At 43.6% G+C, this 17019-nt stretch overlaps 1 protein-coding gene across 1 annotated transcript; it reads left to right on the plus strand.

The window, feature by feature from the left end:
• The first annotated feature begins 680 nt into the window (after positions 1-680).
• On the plus strand, positions 681-9197 carry LOC135006712 (keratin, type II cytoskeletal 7-like). Its single transcript, XM_063952052.1, has 9 exons — positions 681-1198; positions 1632-1846; positions 4024-4084; positions 5815-5910; positions 6336-6500; positions 6621-6746; positions 7568-7788; positions 8015-8049; positions 8159-9197. Exons 1-9 carry the CDS (start codon positions 761-763, stop codon positions 8365-8367), a joined length of 1566 nt encoding a protein of 521 aa, XP_063808122.1. The 5' UTR covers positions 681-760; the 3' UTR covers positions 8368-9197.
• Positions 9198-17019: the final 7822 nt, after the last annotated feature.

A 17019-nucleotide genomic window follows, 5' to 3' on the forward strand; every position in this document is an offset into this window, starting at 1 on the left:
AAGGCATTAAAAATGTGCAAAAATGGCCTGCTATTGAATATGCAGGGGGGTGAATTCGAGAGCTCCAAAATTGCCAGAGCAAATTGAATACCCCCCCTTAGTCTGCATGAATCTGAAACCTTTTAATGTCTAATTTAAAAAAAAGATATATATATATTTCTGCATTATCTGTATTGGATATAAAACATTAATGCACTGTGATCTGTAAATGAAAATTATTTGATTTAGTTTTGTTTTTGAATCTTTCAGTGGTAAATTCTTTATCCTTATCTAAACATGAGTCACTGTGTGAATAACTACTGAACTATGCAAATCTCCGGTTCTTTAACTCCCTCATTGTCCGAAGGAAAACTTGCAGAGAACAGCAGATTCTGCAGGGACATTGCATGCAAAAGTTACACTATAGCCTTGCACCGCACTAGTGCTAGAGTATCAGGCAGCAGTGCATGATGACATCCCAGTGCACATACTGTATGTACAGTGGATTCAATATTGTGTTCATGTGTGTGTCCAGCTTACATGAAACATACTGAAGAGGTCAGTGGGAGTGGATGTGCAGGAGGTGGGGACCAAGGTGCAGGTAACTGAATATGGATGGCAGCCAGCCACACCTAGCTGTGACATACAGTAAGCTGATCCCTCAGCCCCTACCCCCCTCCTGACAAACCACCATAAAAAGGGGAAGCAACTTCCTAAGAGACACTGGCTCTTTCTAACAGACCAGCAGCACCAGCCTCACTTCTCATCTTTACTTAGCACAATGGCTTATAAATCCCAGAGCTTCAGCACCCGCTCTGCTGTCCCCCAGGGGGGTGGTAGCTCATTTAGAATCAGCCAGACGACCCGTTCCTCCAGTGGAGCTGGTGCAGGGTTTGGAAGGTCAGGAGGATTCAGCAGCTCCAGCTTGTCCAACTTGGGCTCAGTGAAAAAGAGTGTCTCTTATGGTGTATCCAGCGGCAGATCTGGCTTTGGTGGCGGCGGCTCACTCTATGGAGCTGGAGCTGGAGCTGGGTCTGGATATGGCGGTGGCTATGGAGGTGGCCATGTAGCTGGACCTGGGATACATGAGGTGACCATTAACCACAGTCTGTTGACACCCCTGAACCTGCAGATTGACCCCAACATCCAAATTGTGAGGAAGGAAGAGAGGGAGCAGATCAAGACTTTGAACAACAAGTTTGCTTCTTTCATTGATAAGGTAAGTGCGTTACTCATAGCACAACGTCATAATGAGGAGGAAGAGACACTGATAAAGAGCCATGCTTGTGGCATGTTGAGTGACAAAACTATTTAAGGCTGTATATAGTATTTTCTAAATAATTGCAATAAAGCAATATTCATGTCCAACAAATACAATTGTATTCAATGCTGTTAAATTGCACTGTTCATCAAATAAAGTAATGTTACAGTATATAGAACAATATCCCATACAGTGAAGTGAATTACACTAAATGCATGATGGTGTAATTCACAAAAGTACTGTGCAGCCCTGTATGTCAAAGGCTGTCTCATAATCATTAACCTTGTCACTGCTGTAGCCGATGATTCATTCAGCCTGCTGGGCACCTGTCACAGCTATAGACAGTGGATAATGAGTTTACATTTTCTTTTGTGCAACTTTTTGCTAACAGGTGAGATTCCTTGAACAACAAAACAAAGTTTTGGAGACAAAGTGGGAACTTCTGCAAAACCAGAAGGGGTCCTCTAAGACCAGTAACATTGGACCCCTATTTGAAGCTTACATTGCCAACCTGAGGAGGCAACTGGACAGCTTGGTCAATGATAAAGGCAGACTGGATGGAGAACTTAGGAACATGCAAGACCTGGTGGAAGACTACAAGAACAAGTAAGTCCTGAAAACAGGGCATGCAGCACAGTGTATGGGATAAATGTTTCATTTATTTTCCAGTACATACTACATGCAATTTTTAATGTGGAATCTGTACTTGTAAATACTTTTGATCTGACGGTTTCTAAATGACTGTAACTAAATGGTTTCTCTATGGGCTGCGGCCAGCCGGCCACACCTTATGGGGCTAAAGAAAAGTGGAAAGAGGGGAGGGTTTGCTAAATCCTTTGCAGGCCAAGCAGAGGCTAAGAGGAACCAAACAAACAATGTAGATAAGCCTGGGGTGTGTCCCTTGCAGCAAAGTCAATAGCAGGTAATCTGTACCAAGGTAAATCTAAATGCCCAGATGAGAACAGATAGCTTGGCAGAGACACAGAAAAGATCAGATCAATTCAAACCTCATTGTTCACTTTCATTCATAAATAAAGGTATAGAAACTAACATATATTTATCCTCAAGGTGTATATATATATATATATATATATATATATATATATAAAATTATATATATATATATATATACACATTATATTATATATACATATATATGTACATATATAAAATAAATATCTATTTATTTACTCACAATATTATGAATGCTTACAGCTTGTATACAGGGTTGCATGCTATTTTCTCTGTGCACAAACTACACACACAGAGTACCTATCATGTCTCACATACAGAGTACCTATCATGTCTCACGTGCAGAGTACCTACTGTATCATGTCTCACATACAGAGTACCTATCATGTCTCACATGCAGAGTACCTATCATGTCTCACATGCAGAGTACCTATCATGTCTCACATACAGAGTACCTATCATGTCTCACATACAGAGTACCTATCATGTCTCACGTGCAGAGTACCTACTGTATCATGTCTCACATGCAGAGTACCTATCATGTCTCACATGCAGAGTACCTATCATGTCTCACATGCAGAGTACCTATCATCAGAGGCGTAACTCTGGGAGGCAACGGAGTCATCTGCCGCCGGGCTTCTGCTCTGAAGGGGGCACCTCTCCTCCCATTCTGTGACACCATTAAATTAAGTGGATAGCTGCTACTCTCTTATCAGTAGCCAATTGCCTCACTGGTCCCTGTACCTTACAAATCACACCCTTTTTATTATACTTTAGATACACATTTTACATATGTCACACCCGGGATTAGAAACCATGACCTATTACACTGGAAGCAGACACCTTACTGATGAAGCGGTTTGCTCCTGTATAGGAAATATGAGAATTCTAACTATATGAAGTTACTTCTCTGACAATTACACGTAAGTTCGTATAGTAAGAATTCTCATGCTTCCTATACAGGAGCAAATAGCTCCATCAGTTAAGTGTCTGCTGTCAGTGTAACAGGTCATGGGTATGACTGCTAAGAAATGTGTTTTTACAGAACACTACACACACACACACACACACACACACACACACTTATCTAAATATAGGGGGGCCAATATTTATCTCGCCTCCGGGCAACTGGGACAAACTTACACCACTGCCTATCATGTCTCACATTTAGAGTACCTATCATGTCTCACATGCAGAGTACCTATCATGTCTCACATGCAGAGTACCTATCATGTCTCACATGCAGAGTACCTATCATGTCTCATCTGCAGCTGGAGGAAGCACTACAGTGTTTCATTGTAACAGCTCAGCCTATTGTTGCAGAATTAAAGTACAAACACTGGCTGCTGCCAAAGTTTATATTGAAAGCTCCCTTGATACACAAAAAATAACCCCTTCCTGTCTGGAGAAAGTGTTTCTGAGGTTCTGAAGGCTTCTTATGCACAGAACTTATTAAAGTGGAGCTGCAAAGTGCATATTGGAGGCACATACTAGGCCAGGCCAGTGAAATGGATCCCTCACCACATTCATTATATAAACTGGAGGTATCAAAGCAGAGGCAATTACAAGGGAAATTACTACAAGGTCTGGTAGTTCCGTCCTTGACTGAAATGTCTTGATTCTTGGGATAGCCTGTTGCTAGAGAGGTTAGTTCATTAAACAGAGCATGAAAGAGAACGCCTGGCTGCCTGGTTTCCTGAGAATATTATATAACAATGAAGAGAAAATCAGTACAGTTGTTTTTTTGTTCTGCACTGGAAACTCCCTGCCAAGTGTACTCACAGTCCATGTATCTCCTTTCCTCCCGGCAGGTATGAGGATGAAATCAACAAGCGCACTGCAGCTGAGAATGACTTTGTCGTGCTTAAGAAGGTGAGCTGTCTTACCTGCACAGTATACTGTACCTATTGTTTTCCTAGCAGTAAGATGCCAGGCCATACACCATGTGACAAACATTCCCAGGCTCCTGGATGAAGCAAACATTAATCTTCCATGTATTCAGTTTAGTGTTGCAGCCGGACTCTCTCCCTTGAGTTCTTTGTGTTTAATAATATTGGGCCTGAGTTGGACGCAGTACCGATATTTGTGCAGTTGAGCAATTATTTGCTAGTGCGCATTTGCAAAAAGTATAGGAAACCCTTACTGCACATGCACGAACCAATGTGCACAATGGCGTGCACTTTTTCATACAACATCACTATTACTTGTGACGGCTTCTGCAAACCATGGGCGATCCAGAGTGGAGACTGGGAGGGGTCTACTGAAAAAGAGGAGGTGTCATGGGCATGTTATGGGAGTGTCACGGGCATGTTATGGGAGTGTCATGGGCCTGTTTTGGCATGCAGCTGCAACATCATTTGCAGCACTGCAGCCACAGTGTGTCTTAAGAAAGTTACAGGGAAGTGTCTGCACCAGGAAGGGGTTGCTCGAGGAATCGATGTTGTGACCGATGGTGCGTTGATGGTGGAGAAGTCTGATCCACCAGTGCACATCAGCATTGCTCAGATAAGCAAAGTGGGCATCACAGTGTTTGCTCAGTTTGTCGCACGGTAGTGCACAAGGAGAATGCTTACACTGGCATTTGCATATTTCACACTTGAGAATCTGTGAGATATCGCAGCCGCATGTGATCTGCTGCACCCCTGAATTCCGGCCCAGAAATTAGATGTTACAATTGCATTACAATTTTTTTTTTTTAACTGAATAATGTTAATTGAGATTTTCAAAACACAACAACAAAAAAACAATTAAGACAAAAAAGAAATTAAGCAGGAAAAAGTACATATCATGCAAACACAAGTTAGGGGTGCCGTATCTATGATAGGAGGACAAAGTGCAATTTATAAAGTATATGAACAGTGGCATCATGTACAAAAAGGGCATAACTGGGCACAAACATAGAAGATATGCAGTAAATATAAAGCATTGAGTATAAACAGATATGTTGTAGGTGCCACTCTTATGCGTAACGGTACAGTAAGTTGAGACAGGGTATCGGGTTCCCAAGAGCGCAGCAGCCACCAACATTGACAGCCTCATAAGCAGACAGGTAGAGAGGAAGACACCATAAAGCAGGAAGTTTGCACAAAAAAACATAAACAAAATACAAATATAAAATGCGACACCGTTACCATCGCTATGTTAGAGAAAGGAGGGGAGTGCACATCATCCCATGAATGTAGTGTGGAGTATCAAGACTGTTGCCACTTATACCAAATATACAGTCGAATTTGGATTCTGCATTTCTAGTGAAGTACATATGCTTCTTATGACTGACAGTGGAGTTAATTAAGACATCCTACTCATCAAACAGGGGGCCCAAAGGGGCCAAACTGTAGCGAGCTATTGCATGTAGTCCTTAGCAAGCACACATTCATTAATAACATATCACCTGATATATTTATCTAACAGATCCAATAAGACAATGATCTTACTTCAATTATATGTTCAAAATGTTTAAAATGTCACTAGCTGGTTTTGAGAAATGTTCCTGTACATCACAAAGGCAGAATATAATAATGTGGGGGAGGAACAGTGCCTTTATAATTATTAAGTAGCACTAGAGCAAAATAGGATTTACTAATATCTGCTGTGCTTTACAGGATGTGGATGCCTCCTATATGAACAAAGTAGAGCTGGAAGGCCGGGTCGATGGTCTGACCGATGAGATCAACTTCCTGAGGGCACTGTATGAGGCTGTAAGTAGCAACTTCCATAATTAATGTGTGTTATTGTGTCTGATCTGTTATAGCAAGACACACTTAGGCTGGGTACACACTACAAAATGTCAGGCAGATGTGACATCGCAAACGATACATTGTGCATACACACTGTACGATGTATCGGCTGTGACCACATCCGCCCACATCTCGGAGTGTGCAGGACAGTCACATATCTTTTGCTCTCAAGTGCAAAACGGAAGATATGTGACGTCATATACGGGCTGCAGGACCACGCATGGTATACACGATCACCCATAGACACTGTCCGATGGTACCGATATATTGCACGAGCAGGCGGCTCATACGATATATCGGGTGCTCATCGGGCAGTGTTGGTACAGAATCAGTAACTCCAGTGTGCCGCAACCACTCTATAACCAGATATTTGTGTTTCTCTGCAGGAACTGCGTGAATTACAGGCACAGATCTCAGACACATCAGTTGTCCTATCCATGGACAACAACAGAGCTCTGGACCTGGACAGCATCATCGCCGAAGTCAAGAGTCAGTATGAAGAGATTGCCAACAAGAGCCGTGCTGAGGCAGAATCCGTGTATCAGAACAAAGTAAGCCTGTTATAATTACTGTGCGCAGACTTGGCTTTCCCAAAAGCTTTACAATTAGCTATGTGCATATGTCTGCCTCATAGACGATCTCTAAATGTGTCCTTGGCTATTCCTCTGCAGTTCCAAGAGCTCCAGGCCACCGCTGGACGTCATGGAGATGATCTGCGCAACACCAAGACTGAGATCTCCGAGCTGAACCGTGCTATCCAGAGGCTACAGGCAGAGATTGAGAATGTGAAGGCACAGGTACAACATTTATCCCGCCCTGTTGACATCAGAACTGGAGACTCTGAAATGTACAATGCATCATCCTAGCCACGTAGAAGGCCTTCAAACCCATTGAGCCTCAGGCTGAGCTGTATGTACAGCTTACTGTGGAGCTTATCTTTTGCACTGCGGAAAAACCATCTATCTCTGCATCAGGCACAATGACAACTAAACCCACCCGGGTCATCTTGACCTATCACTAGTAATCTATTTTGGAGACAGCATCCAGACAAGTATTGATTTCCCATCTACCTTGTCCATGCTAAAATATCACCCTATTCATTTTTGCTTAATATAGCAAGTTACAGGTACTAATATCCTTACATAATGCAATGATTTTGTGATGGTTGTTCAGTTATTATAATACTTTATAGCAGGTGCAATTACAGGTGTTTTAATGCTGCCTGGAAGCAAGAGAACGCAACCAACTGACATACAACAGGATTAGCTACCGTTTAGATCTCTTTGTAGAATTTAGTTTGAGGGCAGGGTGTGGGCGCATGAATCATAGTATGATCAGCTGCTACTGTTAAATAATGCAAGTGATAACACTTTCCATCCCCTGGCTCAGTGTGCACGACCTGGCTGCTGATTCCACCTGCTTGCTGTGTGTTGCTATCAGCCTAGCATCCTTCTTACTCAGTCTTTTCCATAGGATGAGATTGTACACTTGCTTTTATAGTACTGGATGGAAAAAAAACAAAAGCATAAAAAAATCTAGTTTTAGTATAGGTGTTAAATGTATGGTAACGTGTTAGTAGTTTCCTATAAAGCATTTCATGTTTCTTTACCTTATTTAGCGTGCTAAGCTGGAAGCACAGATTGCAGAGGCTGAAGAGCGCGGTGAACTGGCACTGAAAGATGCCCGGGAGAAACTGTCTGAGCTGGAAGCCGCCCTACAGAAGGCCAAGCAGGACATGGCTCGTCAACTCCGTGAATATCAGGAACTGATGAATGTGAAATTGGCCCTAGATATTGAAATTGCCACCTACAGGAAACTGCTGGAAGGAGAGGAGAACAGGTAATTTAAAAAGAAAGGGTCCTTTGGTTATGTCGTATATGATATGGTTTGTAACCTGGATATGTCCTTAAGAATTGTGTTCGGCTGGGCCCAGGCAAATCTATTGGCGTTATCGGTTCCATTTAACAATCAATCATAATATTATAAATACAAGGATACAGACTACGCATTGTTGTGATCTTCTGAATAATCCTTCTCTCATGTCCTTTCCTTCTTTTTTTTACAGGCTGGCTGGTGAAGGTGTTAACCCCATTAGTGTATGTAAGTATCAATCTTTGCCACTTCTGTGACCAGTCTGCATAAGTGATTGAGGAGAAGTTGACTAAGAATCTTATACATAACATTTTAACCTTTTTTGCTTTGTTTACAGCTGTGGTGAACTCTAGTTCCTCCTCCGGAGGTGGCGGTGGATATGGAAGTTATGGAGGATCAGGCTATGGCTCAGGAGCAAGTTTTGGTGCCGGATCAGGGTATGGTGGCAGCTCTGTCAAGTACTCCAGTGGCGGTGGATCATCCAGTGGTGTGAAGTCCTACTCAATGACAACCACATCTTCTAGCAGAAGCAGCAGGAATTACTAACAAGCTGTGTTCCCTGTTTAATGACGCCACCAGTGCTATCCATACCTCCTAACATACTGTACTCAATGTTTTATGTTATTTTTCCTACAGAACAGAGGCATCAAATTTAAGTGCCAGGTTTTCCCTATGTCATCAAGCTTCAGCGAAAGCATTTGGTTGTGCCAAGTATTTGTTCTACTATGTTACTAAACAATGTTTGGGGTATGGTTGGTTGCTGAGGTTGTCAAGAAGCAGCACATTTCTCTCTTTGCAAAGCTCTTCTTTGATTCCTCTTACTGCCTTTCCAACCTGTGCTCTCCTTGAGTGTCACCAGTGGCTCTAGAACCGTCTGGTTGTTGTAAGGTAAAGTGTAGTATTGACATGTAAACCCGAGACCCCCCCGGGTAGCAGTCTTATAAAATCTGTGCAGGCATTTTCGGTCAATGCTTAGAATGGAACTGATGCCTCGATCCCAAAAATAAGACAATTTTACAGTATTTCAGGGTGAACTTAACATTTTATAGTTTTTTCAGAAAGAATTTCCATTATTGTATATATCAGTAGAAATATACGGTGCTATTATTCACCCTTGCAAATATCGTAGGCAAATTCTATTCAAGTTTCTAAAGCCAAGAAAGTTACTTAGCAGCAAAATGTAGTATGAAAATGTAACTTGTTCCTTTTACTAAATTTTGAACCTGCATCTATACAAGAAACAACATTGAAAACTCCCCATGTTCACTCGTTGTAATATCTGGTCTATGTTCATTTGTGGAAGTTTTCAAACTTGTGGGGAGGTATTTTCTGTATGGTGTGAAAGAACTTCAATAAATTTCCTTCCAATTCAGAAATGCTTCTATTGTGTTTTATATCTTTTGTATTGTACTTTTCATCTGTGGGGATAATATGTAACAGGAAGGGAGTGTAATAACACAGGAAAAGCCTCACTTTTTTATTGAGTTGTTTATTTAAATATTTTATGCAACCATTCAAACTAAAGCAGTCTGTGCTTAAAGGGTAATTTAGGCATCTTTTTTTGCCTGCAATTTTATATTTCCCAACATTTTTTAAAATGACTTCCAAATCACTGTAGTTATTTTTTAGTACTGTCTGGTGGAAATAAAACACTTACAAAAACAAAATATTTTTTAGTACAGTACATACTGTATGCTCATAGAGCTTGTTACTAATTCATTGAAAAAAGTATACTAAAATCTAATTAATAAAAAACACACACACACATATATATATATATATATATATATACACACACACACACATATATATATATATATATATGTATATATAGTCACCAGCAACACTGGAATGCACTAGTAAGCATAGGAGGAGTACTTATCCATTGGTGTCATGGGGTTATAAGAGAGGCAGTGATCCTACGAAATTGGTGTATATACATACAGTATACATATATATATATATATATATATATATATATGTATATATATATATATATATATATATATACATACACAAAAGCGAAGTGATTCGCACACACTTTCCAATCTCAGGTGGGTGCACGGTCAAACAATCATGTATAGAAAATGTGGAGTATCCACGTAAACCAGCACACCAAAACTAGCAGCAAATTCAGTTCATTTTAATCCATAAAGAATCTTTCAAAAGTGCAATGTGCAAGCATAGCCATAGGCAATAAGTGAATATTGATACTTAGCAGTTCAGCATATCAGCGTATCAGAACGAGTGGCAGCTCCTACAGCTGTTTCGGTGCCGTAGCACCTTCATCATGGGAAAAGCCATCAGTGCATACAGGAAACCACCGCACTCACCATACCCAGGAATGGGGTGCACACGTGTGGCCTGTGACCACGTTGCTTAAACAATAATACATAGAGAGGCCAGCACTTACCTTTTTAAGAATGTAGGTGATGGAGTAGGACTTGCAGTGAGATGGAGTCCCTAAATGTTGGGCTGCAAGCTTAAATGCGTTATGCAATCCATGAACTAAAACCCCATTATCTATTTATGCATTGATGTATTGAGGGGAGTGAGCTTACTAAGGTGAGTGCTGGGTTCTTGATAATATATATATATATATTAAAAAAAAAAATATATATATATATATATATATATATATATTTGGACAGAGATCCACTTTAATATTTAAAGCTATGATGTTTTAAATGAACAGCATTAAGAGTGATTTGGATTGTTATAACTGTTCTCTAGCTGTGTAACACATTAAAATAAATAGCAGCAAATTTGTCAATCAGATTCAATGAAAACCCTCTCAGTGACCTTTTTAAAATGGGGAAGGATAATAACACCCATGGGTAATCAGGAGTTTAAAGGGCAAAGCAAAGGTTTGTGAGTTGTGCAAGGTTTTCTCTTGTTCTGGCAAGATTCTGAAAAGTGCATTTGTTCAGGTAAGTGCTTAGTTTAGTACAAGCAGGGGTCAAAGTGGGGTGGAACTGCATTCTGTCACTTGTAATTGGACCACCTCTGCCCGCCCACCTTACCCAGCTACAATACACAACTTAAACAGCAGTGCTGCAGCCATTATGGAGAAGGCAGCATGGCGTCAGCGGGAACAAGAAGGCAGGGATGTGTCTTTTTACAGATCCTAGTAGCTGTAACATCCGATGCTTCCCCACAGTACTCCCGTCTCACGCAGCCTGCTGCTGCCAAAGTTTGATCTACACTGAAGCAGCGGGCAGTTATGTCCAAATCCTCCCCCCTTCTTGAGCTGCAGGCTGTCATGTCAGCACCCCCCAGCTTGCGCCACGGGCAGTCATGTCCGACCCCCCCTACCTCCAACTCCGTCCACCCTACACCAAATAACCTCTATTTGCCCATACTACCATCTAAGTCTGAAGACCATAATGGCTGGCTAATGTACCCTCTATTGCCAGAGGGAAAAAAAATATATATCTTATACATAATAAGCCAGGGTTTGTATAGTGAGGCAAAGTGTGGAACTAGAAGTCCCAGGATTGGCTGGAGGTCAGTTATATTATTGCAATCCTTACTTTGCATTCTCTTCCCCTGGAACTTGTACTGCAGAAGCAGGCAGAAATTCCTGACCCTCCTGCAGTTTGCTGGGTTTGGGCCAACTGGAACATAATTGTGCCTGGGTTAGGGGGTTGTGGTAAAGGGTTAAAGTGGGACAGAACAAGGTGTGACACAGTTCCATCAGTTATAATTGGAGGCAGAACCCGTTCAGCCTTTGCTCGCACCCCTTGCCCAGCACAACAACAAAATATATACCGCACTGATCTCCTCACACACCTGCCCCATACCAGACCCTATAATACAGACCATGCCTGGCACCTCACGCACCCCTCCTGGTACATCATACACCTGCTGACCTGTACTGGCAACTGCTCCCTGGAGCCTCATATACCCGGCAACTTAAACACCCAGGGAGAGGAGATCAGATCCACAGTGCCAGATACAGTGCCCCACAGTGCCAGATACAGTGCCCCACAGTGCCAGATACACAGTGCCCCACAGTGCATGATGATAAAAAAAAAAATACAGCCAGCTTACTTTTTTCTCTGCAGCTGGCACGCTGCTTGTGACACGAGAGCTTGCTCTTCCGTACGCTGGCTCCACACTCTTCTTCCCTGCAGCCTGCATGCCCAGCCAATCACTGAGCTGCAGGCTGCACCTTTACACCATTGGACTGCTGTCCTGAAATTCTATGCGGCGCTGGAGCTGCTGCTGTTCGGTTGCCAGGGCAACCTAAAAGGGAGCCGCCGGAGGAGCGCAGCGCCGCAGATCAGAGGTAGGATCCGTGTGCGGGCAACGGGTGGGCCTGTTAAAAAAAAAAATCCGGCTCTGGGGGCGGGTTGGTATAATGCCCTGGCCGCCGGCGGTGCCCCCCCCTCTGCTAGGCCTGTCAAGGCACCCAGGGCATGTGCCCCACTCGCCCTGCCTTAGATACGCCTCTGCTAGCACCAGCTCTGTCTTTAACACGCTAGCACCAATTCTGCCTTTACCTAATGAGGTGGGGGGGGGGGTGGAGGTAGCAGGGGGAATGAGTTCCACCACCTCACCAGGACCACTTTAAGCCCTGAGTACAAGGAAGAAGGAAATCTATTTAAAGTTATTACTTTGCAATTTATGCAGTCAACTAGTACTGCATCTATTTATTATACTCCACAGTACTATCTACAATACTGCACTAATTACTAGAACTACAGTAACTACGACTAGTAACCATGTTGTTGTGAGGATAAGTGAGCTCATTTTGGTGAGTGCTGAACTTTTTGTTTCTATATTTTTGAGTAGGTGGCCATGGGCTACATGCACCCCACCCTATTAGTGGCAAGTGCGGATACTGCACCCCGCTTCTGGGGTGGCGAGTGCTGTGGTTTTCTATTTGTTGGTATATTTCAGGGTTAATCCTTGGTTAACTCATTAACTGTGGCCACAAACTTTGTTCATGCACCCCAATTATCTTAAACCTGTGTCAGCTGCCCTTTAGTAATTTATCAGCCAGTGTCAGGTGACTAGTGTACCTTTTAAAAGCCATGCAGTTCATGGCAGGTACACCTTACACCAAGTGGGCATATTTACAGTTATATTATGTGATACAGTTGCCAGGTTTTAATTTTTATGATTTTGTGATAGTGTAGGACCTGCATGAAGATGGGGTACCTTGGCGAGCGGTATGCAGGCTTCCGTGCATTGGCCAATTCACTAACTAAACCCCCATCATTTATTCATTGATGTTGTGAGGATAAGTGAGCTCATTTTGGTGAGTGCTGAACTTTTTGTTTCTATATTTTTGAGTAGGTGGCCATGGGCTACATGCACCCCACCCTATTAGTGGCGAGTGCGGATACTGCACCACGCTTCTGGGGTGGCGAGTGCTGTGGTTTTCTATTTGTTGGTATATATATATATATATATATATATATATATATATATATATAGTGAAGCAATGAATATTACAATAAAGAACAGTTTTAAAATGTCAGTTGCCGACTAACATTTTTTTCCTGGAAAGAAATGAAATAATTGTCAAAGCTATGAAGTGTACAATACATGACAATTTGCAGAGAATGCAGGACGAAGTACCACAAACACAAGAAAATGATTTTGGATGTTTCATTGTACATATTGAGAAAACAGTAATTATGTGTCGCTAGGACTCTTCATCCATAATAAAATTGAATGCAAAGATTAAAAGGAAAGAAAAAGAAAAGCAAAGCAAGTAATAACTAAATTACTCAATCCCCTTCTCTCCTCCAGTGCAACTTCCTGTATAGGAAAAGGAGTTCATTATCCACCATACGGGTCATATACCAGGTTGTGTTTGAAAGGAGCCTATGAATCTGGCATTTAATGGCGGTAGATAGTGTTGTTGTGTAGCTTTCCCACATTTCAAAGAATTGCTTGACTTTTACCTTCCTTTCCAGAGGAGATTAAATTATGAAGAAAACAGAAAGGGTGATCTGTCACTGAGTCCATAAGAGCTAAACAGTGGTCTACAGTATCTCCTGAATGTTTGGAATTGGCATATTGTGCTTTGGGTGAGACTCCCCTATTTGAATTTTGGATTGTGCTGCAGCCCCACCTCTGGAGCCACCACTGATAGGTCACAAGTATGTCAGGAGGGGCGTAAAGGGACAGTGGACTGGTCACAGTACATTGCAGTAAAATGACAAACTAAGAGGTTGGTGAATGGCCCTCACAACTATTAGTAGACTGTAAACCTGCAAGGTAGTAATTACTGAAATACTATCTATGACCCGAGCCAGCTGAAAGGCAGCTGTAATCTGAAGGAGGTTAATAAGTGGCTAAGAAGTAGAGATGAGCGGGTTTGGTTCCCTGAGAACCGAACCCCCCCGAACTTCCCCACCCGAGCCCGGATCCGAGTCAGGCTCGGGTTTTCCCGCCTGACTCGGAAACCAAAACGAGGCAACATGTCATCATCCTGCTGTCGGAATATCGCGGGGTTTGGATTCCATATAAGGTGCCACACGTCGCCGCCTCAGTGTCCTGCATCAGTTCAGTGGTAGTGTCTTGTGCTGCATCAATCCAGTCATAGTGGTTGTGTCCTCTGCTGCCATATGTCCAGTGCTGCTGTGTAAGTCCAGTCCATTGCAGTGGTGCTGTGTTATCCTGCATCAGTCCAGTGGTGGTGTCCCTGTGCTGCTGTATATGTCCAGTGGTACTGCCGTATATGTCCAGTGATACTGCCGTATATGCAGGGCCGGCTCCAGGCCTACTAGTACCCTGAGTGAGAACATGTAAAAGCACCCCCCCCCCAACCCCGATGCGCGTGATCCAGGAGAAGTGGGCGTGGCCTCTGGAAAAATGGGCGTGGTCTCATAACGTCATATTATTAGACTATAAATAAATATATTTTCACCCCCCTCTAAGCACACAATTAGCAGCCTTACACATAACAGCCACAGTAGTGTTCCTTACACACAATGTCTCCAGTATAGTGTCAGATACAAATAATGTCTCCAGTATAGTGCCAGATACACATAATGTGCAGTGCCAGATAGACATGATATCACCCCCAGCAGTGCCAGCTACACATGACATGCCCCGCAGCCGTGCCAGCTACACATGACATGCCCCCCGCAGTGCCAGCTACACACAATATGCCCCCCAGCAGTGCCAGCTACACATGATAGTGTTCACTTGTTAGGGCAGGGTGCTGATCACAGGGAGGGCACATTTTTAAGTTAGGAAGGCAAAATAATGTACATACTGTAATGCTTGGTGCTCATCTACCTACATGGCAAAGCATGGACAGTGCGTGCCAAAGGCGCGCAGCAAAAAGTTAGGGGCATTGCTTCATGGGGAAGGTGCATGGCCACATAATAGTGGCAATTCGCATTACACCACACAGTAGTGCAGTTAATACACATTGCACCAGGTAGAACCTCCTATACACTTTGCGCCAGGCAGAGCACATTAGACACTTTGCGCCAGGCAGAGCACGTTAGACACTTTGCCTAGCCACAGATGCCTAGCGGGAACACTACATGATATGCTCCCCAGCCGTGCCAGCTACACATGACATGCCCCCCAGCAGTGGCAGCAACACATGACATGCTCCCCAGCAGTGCCAGATATATAAATGCCCCTACAGTGCCAGATATGTCCCCACAGTTCCAGATACATAAATGCCCCTACAGAGCCAGATACATCAATGCCCCCACAGTGCCAGAAATGCCCCCACAATGCCAGATAAATAAATGCCCCCACAGTGCCAGATACATAAATGCCCCCACAGTGCTAGATACATAAATGCCCCCACAGTGCCAGATACATAAATGCCCCCACAGTGCCAGATACATAAATGCCCCCACAGTGCCAGATACATAAAATGCCCCCACAGTGCCAGATACATAAATGCCCCCTCAGTACCAGATACATAAATGCCTCCACAGTGACAGATATGTCCCCATGGTGCAGATATGACCCCACAGTGCCAGATACATAAATGCCCCCACAGTGCCAGATACATAAATGCCCCCACAGTGCCAGATAAATAAATGCCCTCACAGTGCCAGATATACCCCCACAGTGCCAGATAAATGCCCCCACAGTGCATATATGCCCCTACAGTGCAGATATGACCCCACAGTGCCATGCCCCCACAGTGCAGATATGACCCCACACAGTGCCATGCCCCCACAGTGCAGATATGACCCCACAAAGTGCCATCCATAAATGCCCCCCCCAATACCAGCGGCGCTGGGAGGGGGAGGAGTGCTGCTGTCTGCAGGTCCGGGTCAGGGTCAGGATGTGGGCGTGGGAGGACGGGTGGCCTCCAAAGCGTTGTGTGCGCTATGCACACTGTGCAGTGCCGGCATCTGACACCGGCGCCACTCAGCGCGCACTGGCACACAGGCCGGGTAATGCTGCACAGGGCCGGCTCCAGGTTCGAATATGGCGGCGCCAGCGTGCGGCGCCCATTAAGGGTGGCGCCCTGCGTGGCCGTTCTATTCGAACATGCCTGGAGCCGGCCCTGCGTATATGTCCATTGATACTGGTGTATATGTCCAGCGGTACTGCCGTATAAATCCAATGATCTTGCCATATAATTCCAGTGGTACTGCCGTATAAGTCCAGTCCAGTGATACTGCCGTATATGTCCAGTGGTACTGCTGTATAGTTCCAGTGATCCTGCCATATAATTCCAGTGGTACTGGCGTATAAGTCCAGTGATCCTGTCGTATAATTCCAGTGGTACTGGCGTATAAATCCAGTCCAGTGATACTGCTGTATTTGTCCAGTGGTACTGCCGTATAAGTCCAGTGGTACTGCCGTAATAAGTCCAGTGATCCTGCTGTATAATTCCAGTGGTACTGGCGTATAAGTCCAGTCCAGTAATACTGCCATATATGTCCAGTGGTACTGCCATATAATTCCAGTGATCCTGCCATATAATTCCAGTGGTACTGGCGTATAAATCCATTGAGCCTGCCGTATAATTCCAGTGGTACTGGCATATAAATCCAGTGATCCTGCCGTATAATTCCAGTGGTACTGACATATAAATCCAGTGATACTGCCGTATAATTCCAGTGGTACTGCCGTATAAGTCCAGTGATCCTGCCGTATAATTCCAGTGATACTGGCGTATAAGTCCAGTGATCCTGCCGTATAATTCCAGTGGTACTGGCGTATAAGTCCAGTCCAGTGATTCGTCCGTATATGTCC

Source organism: Pseudophryne corroboree, chromosome 2, assembly GCF_028390025.1.
Source record: "Pseudophryne corroboree isolate aPseCor3 chromosome 2, aPseCor3.hap2, whole genome shotgun sequence".
NCBI classification, from domain to species: Eukaryota; Metazoa; Chordata; class Amphibia; order Anura; family Myobatrachidae; genus Pseudophryne; species Pseudophryne corroboree.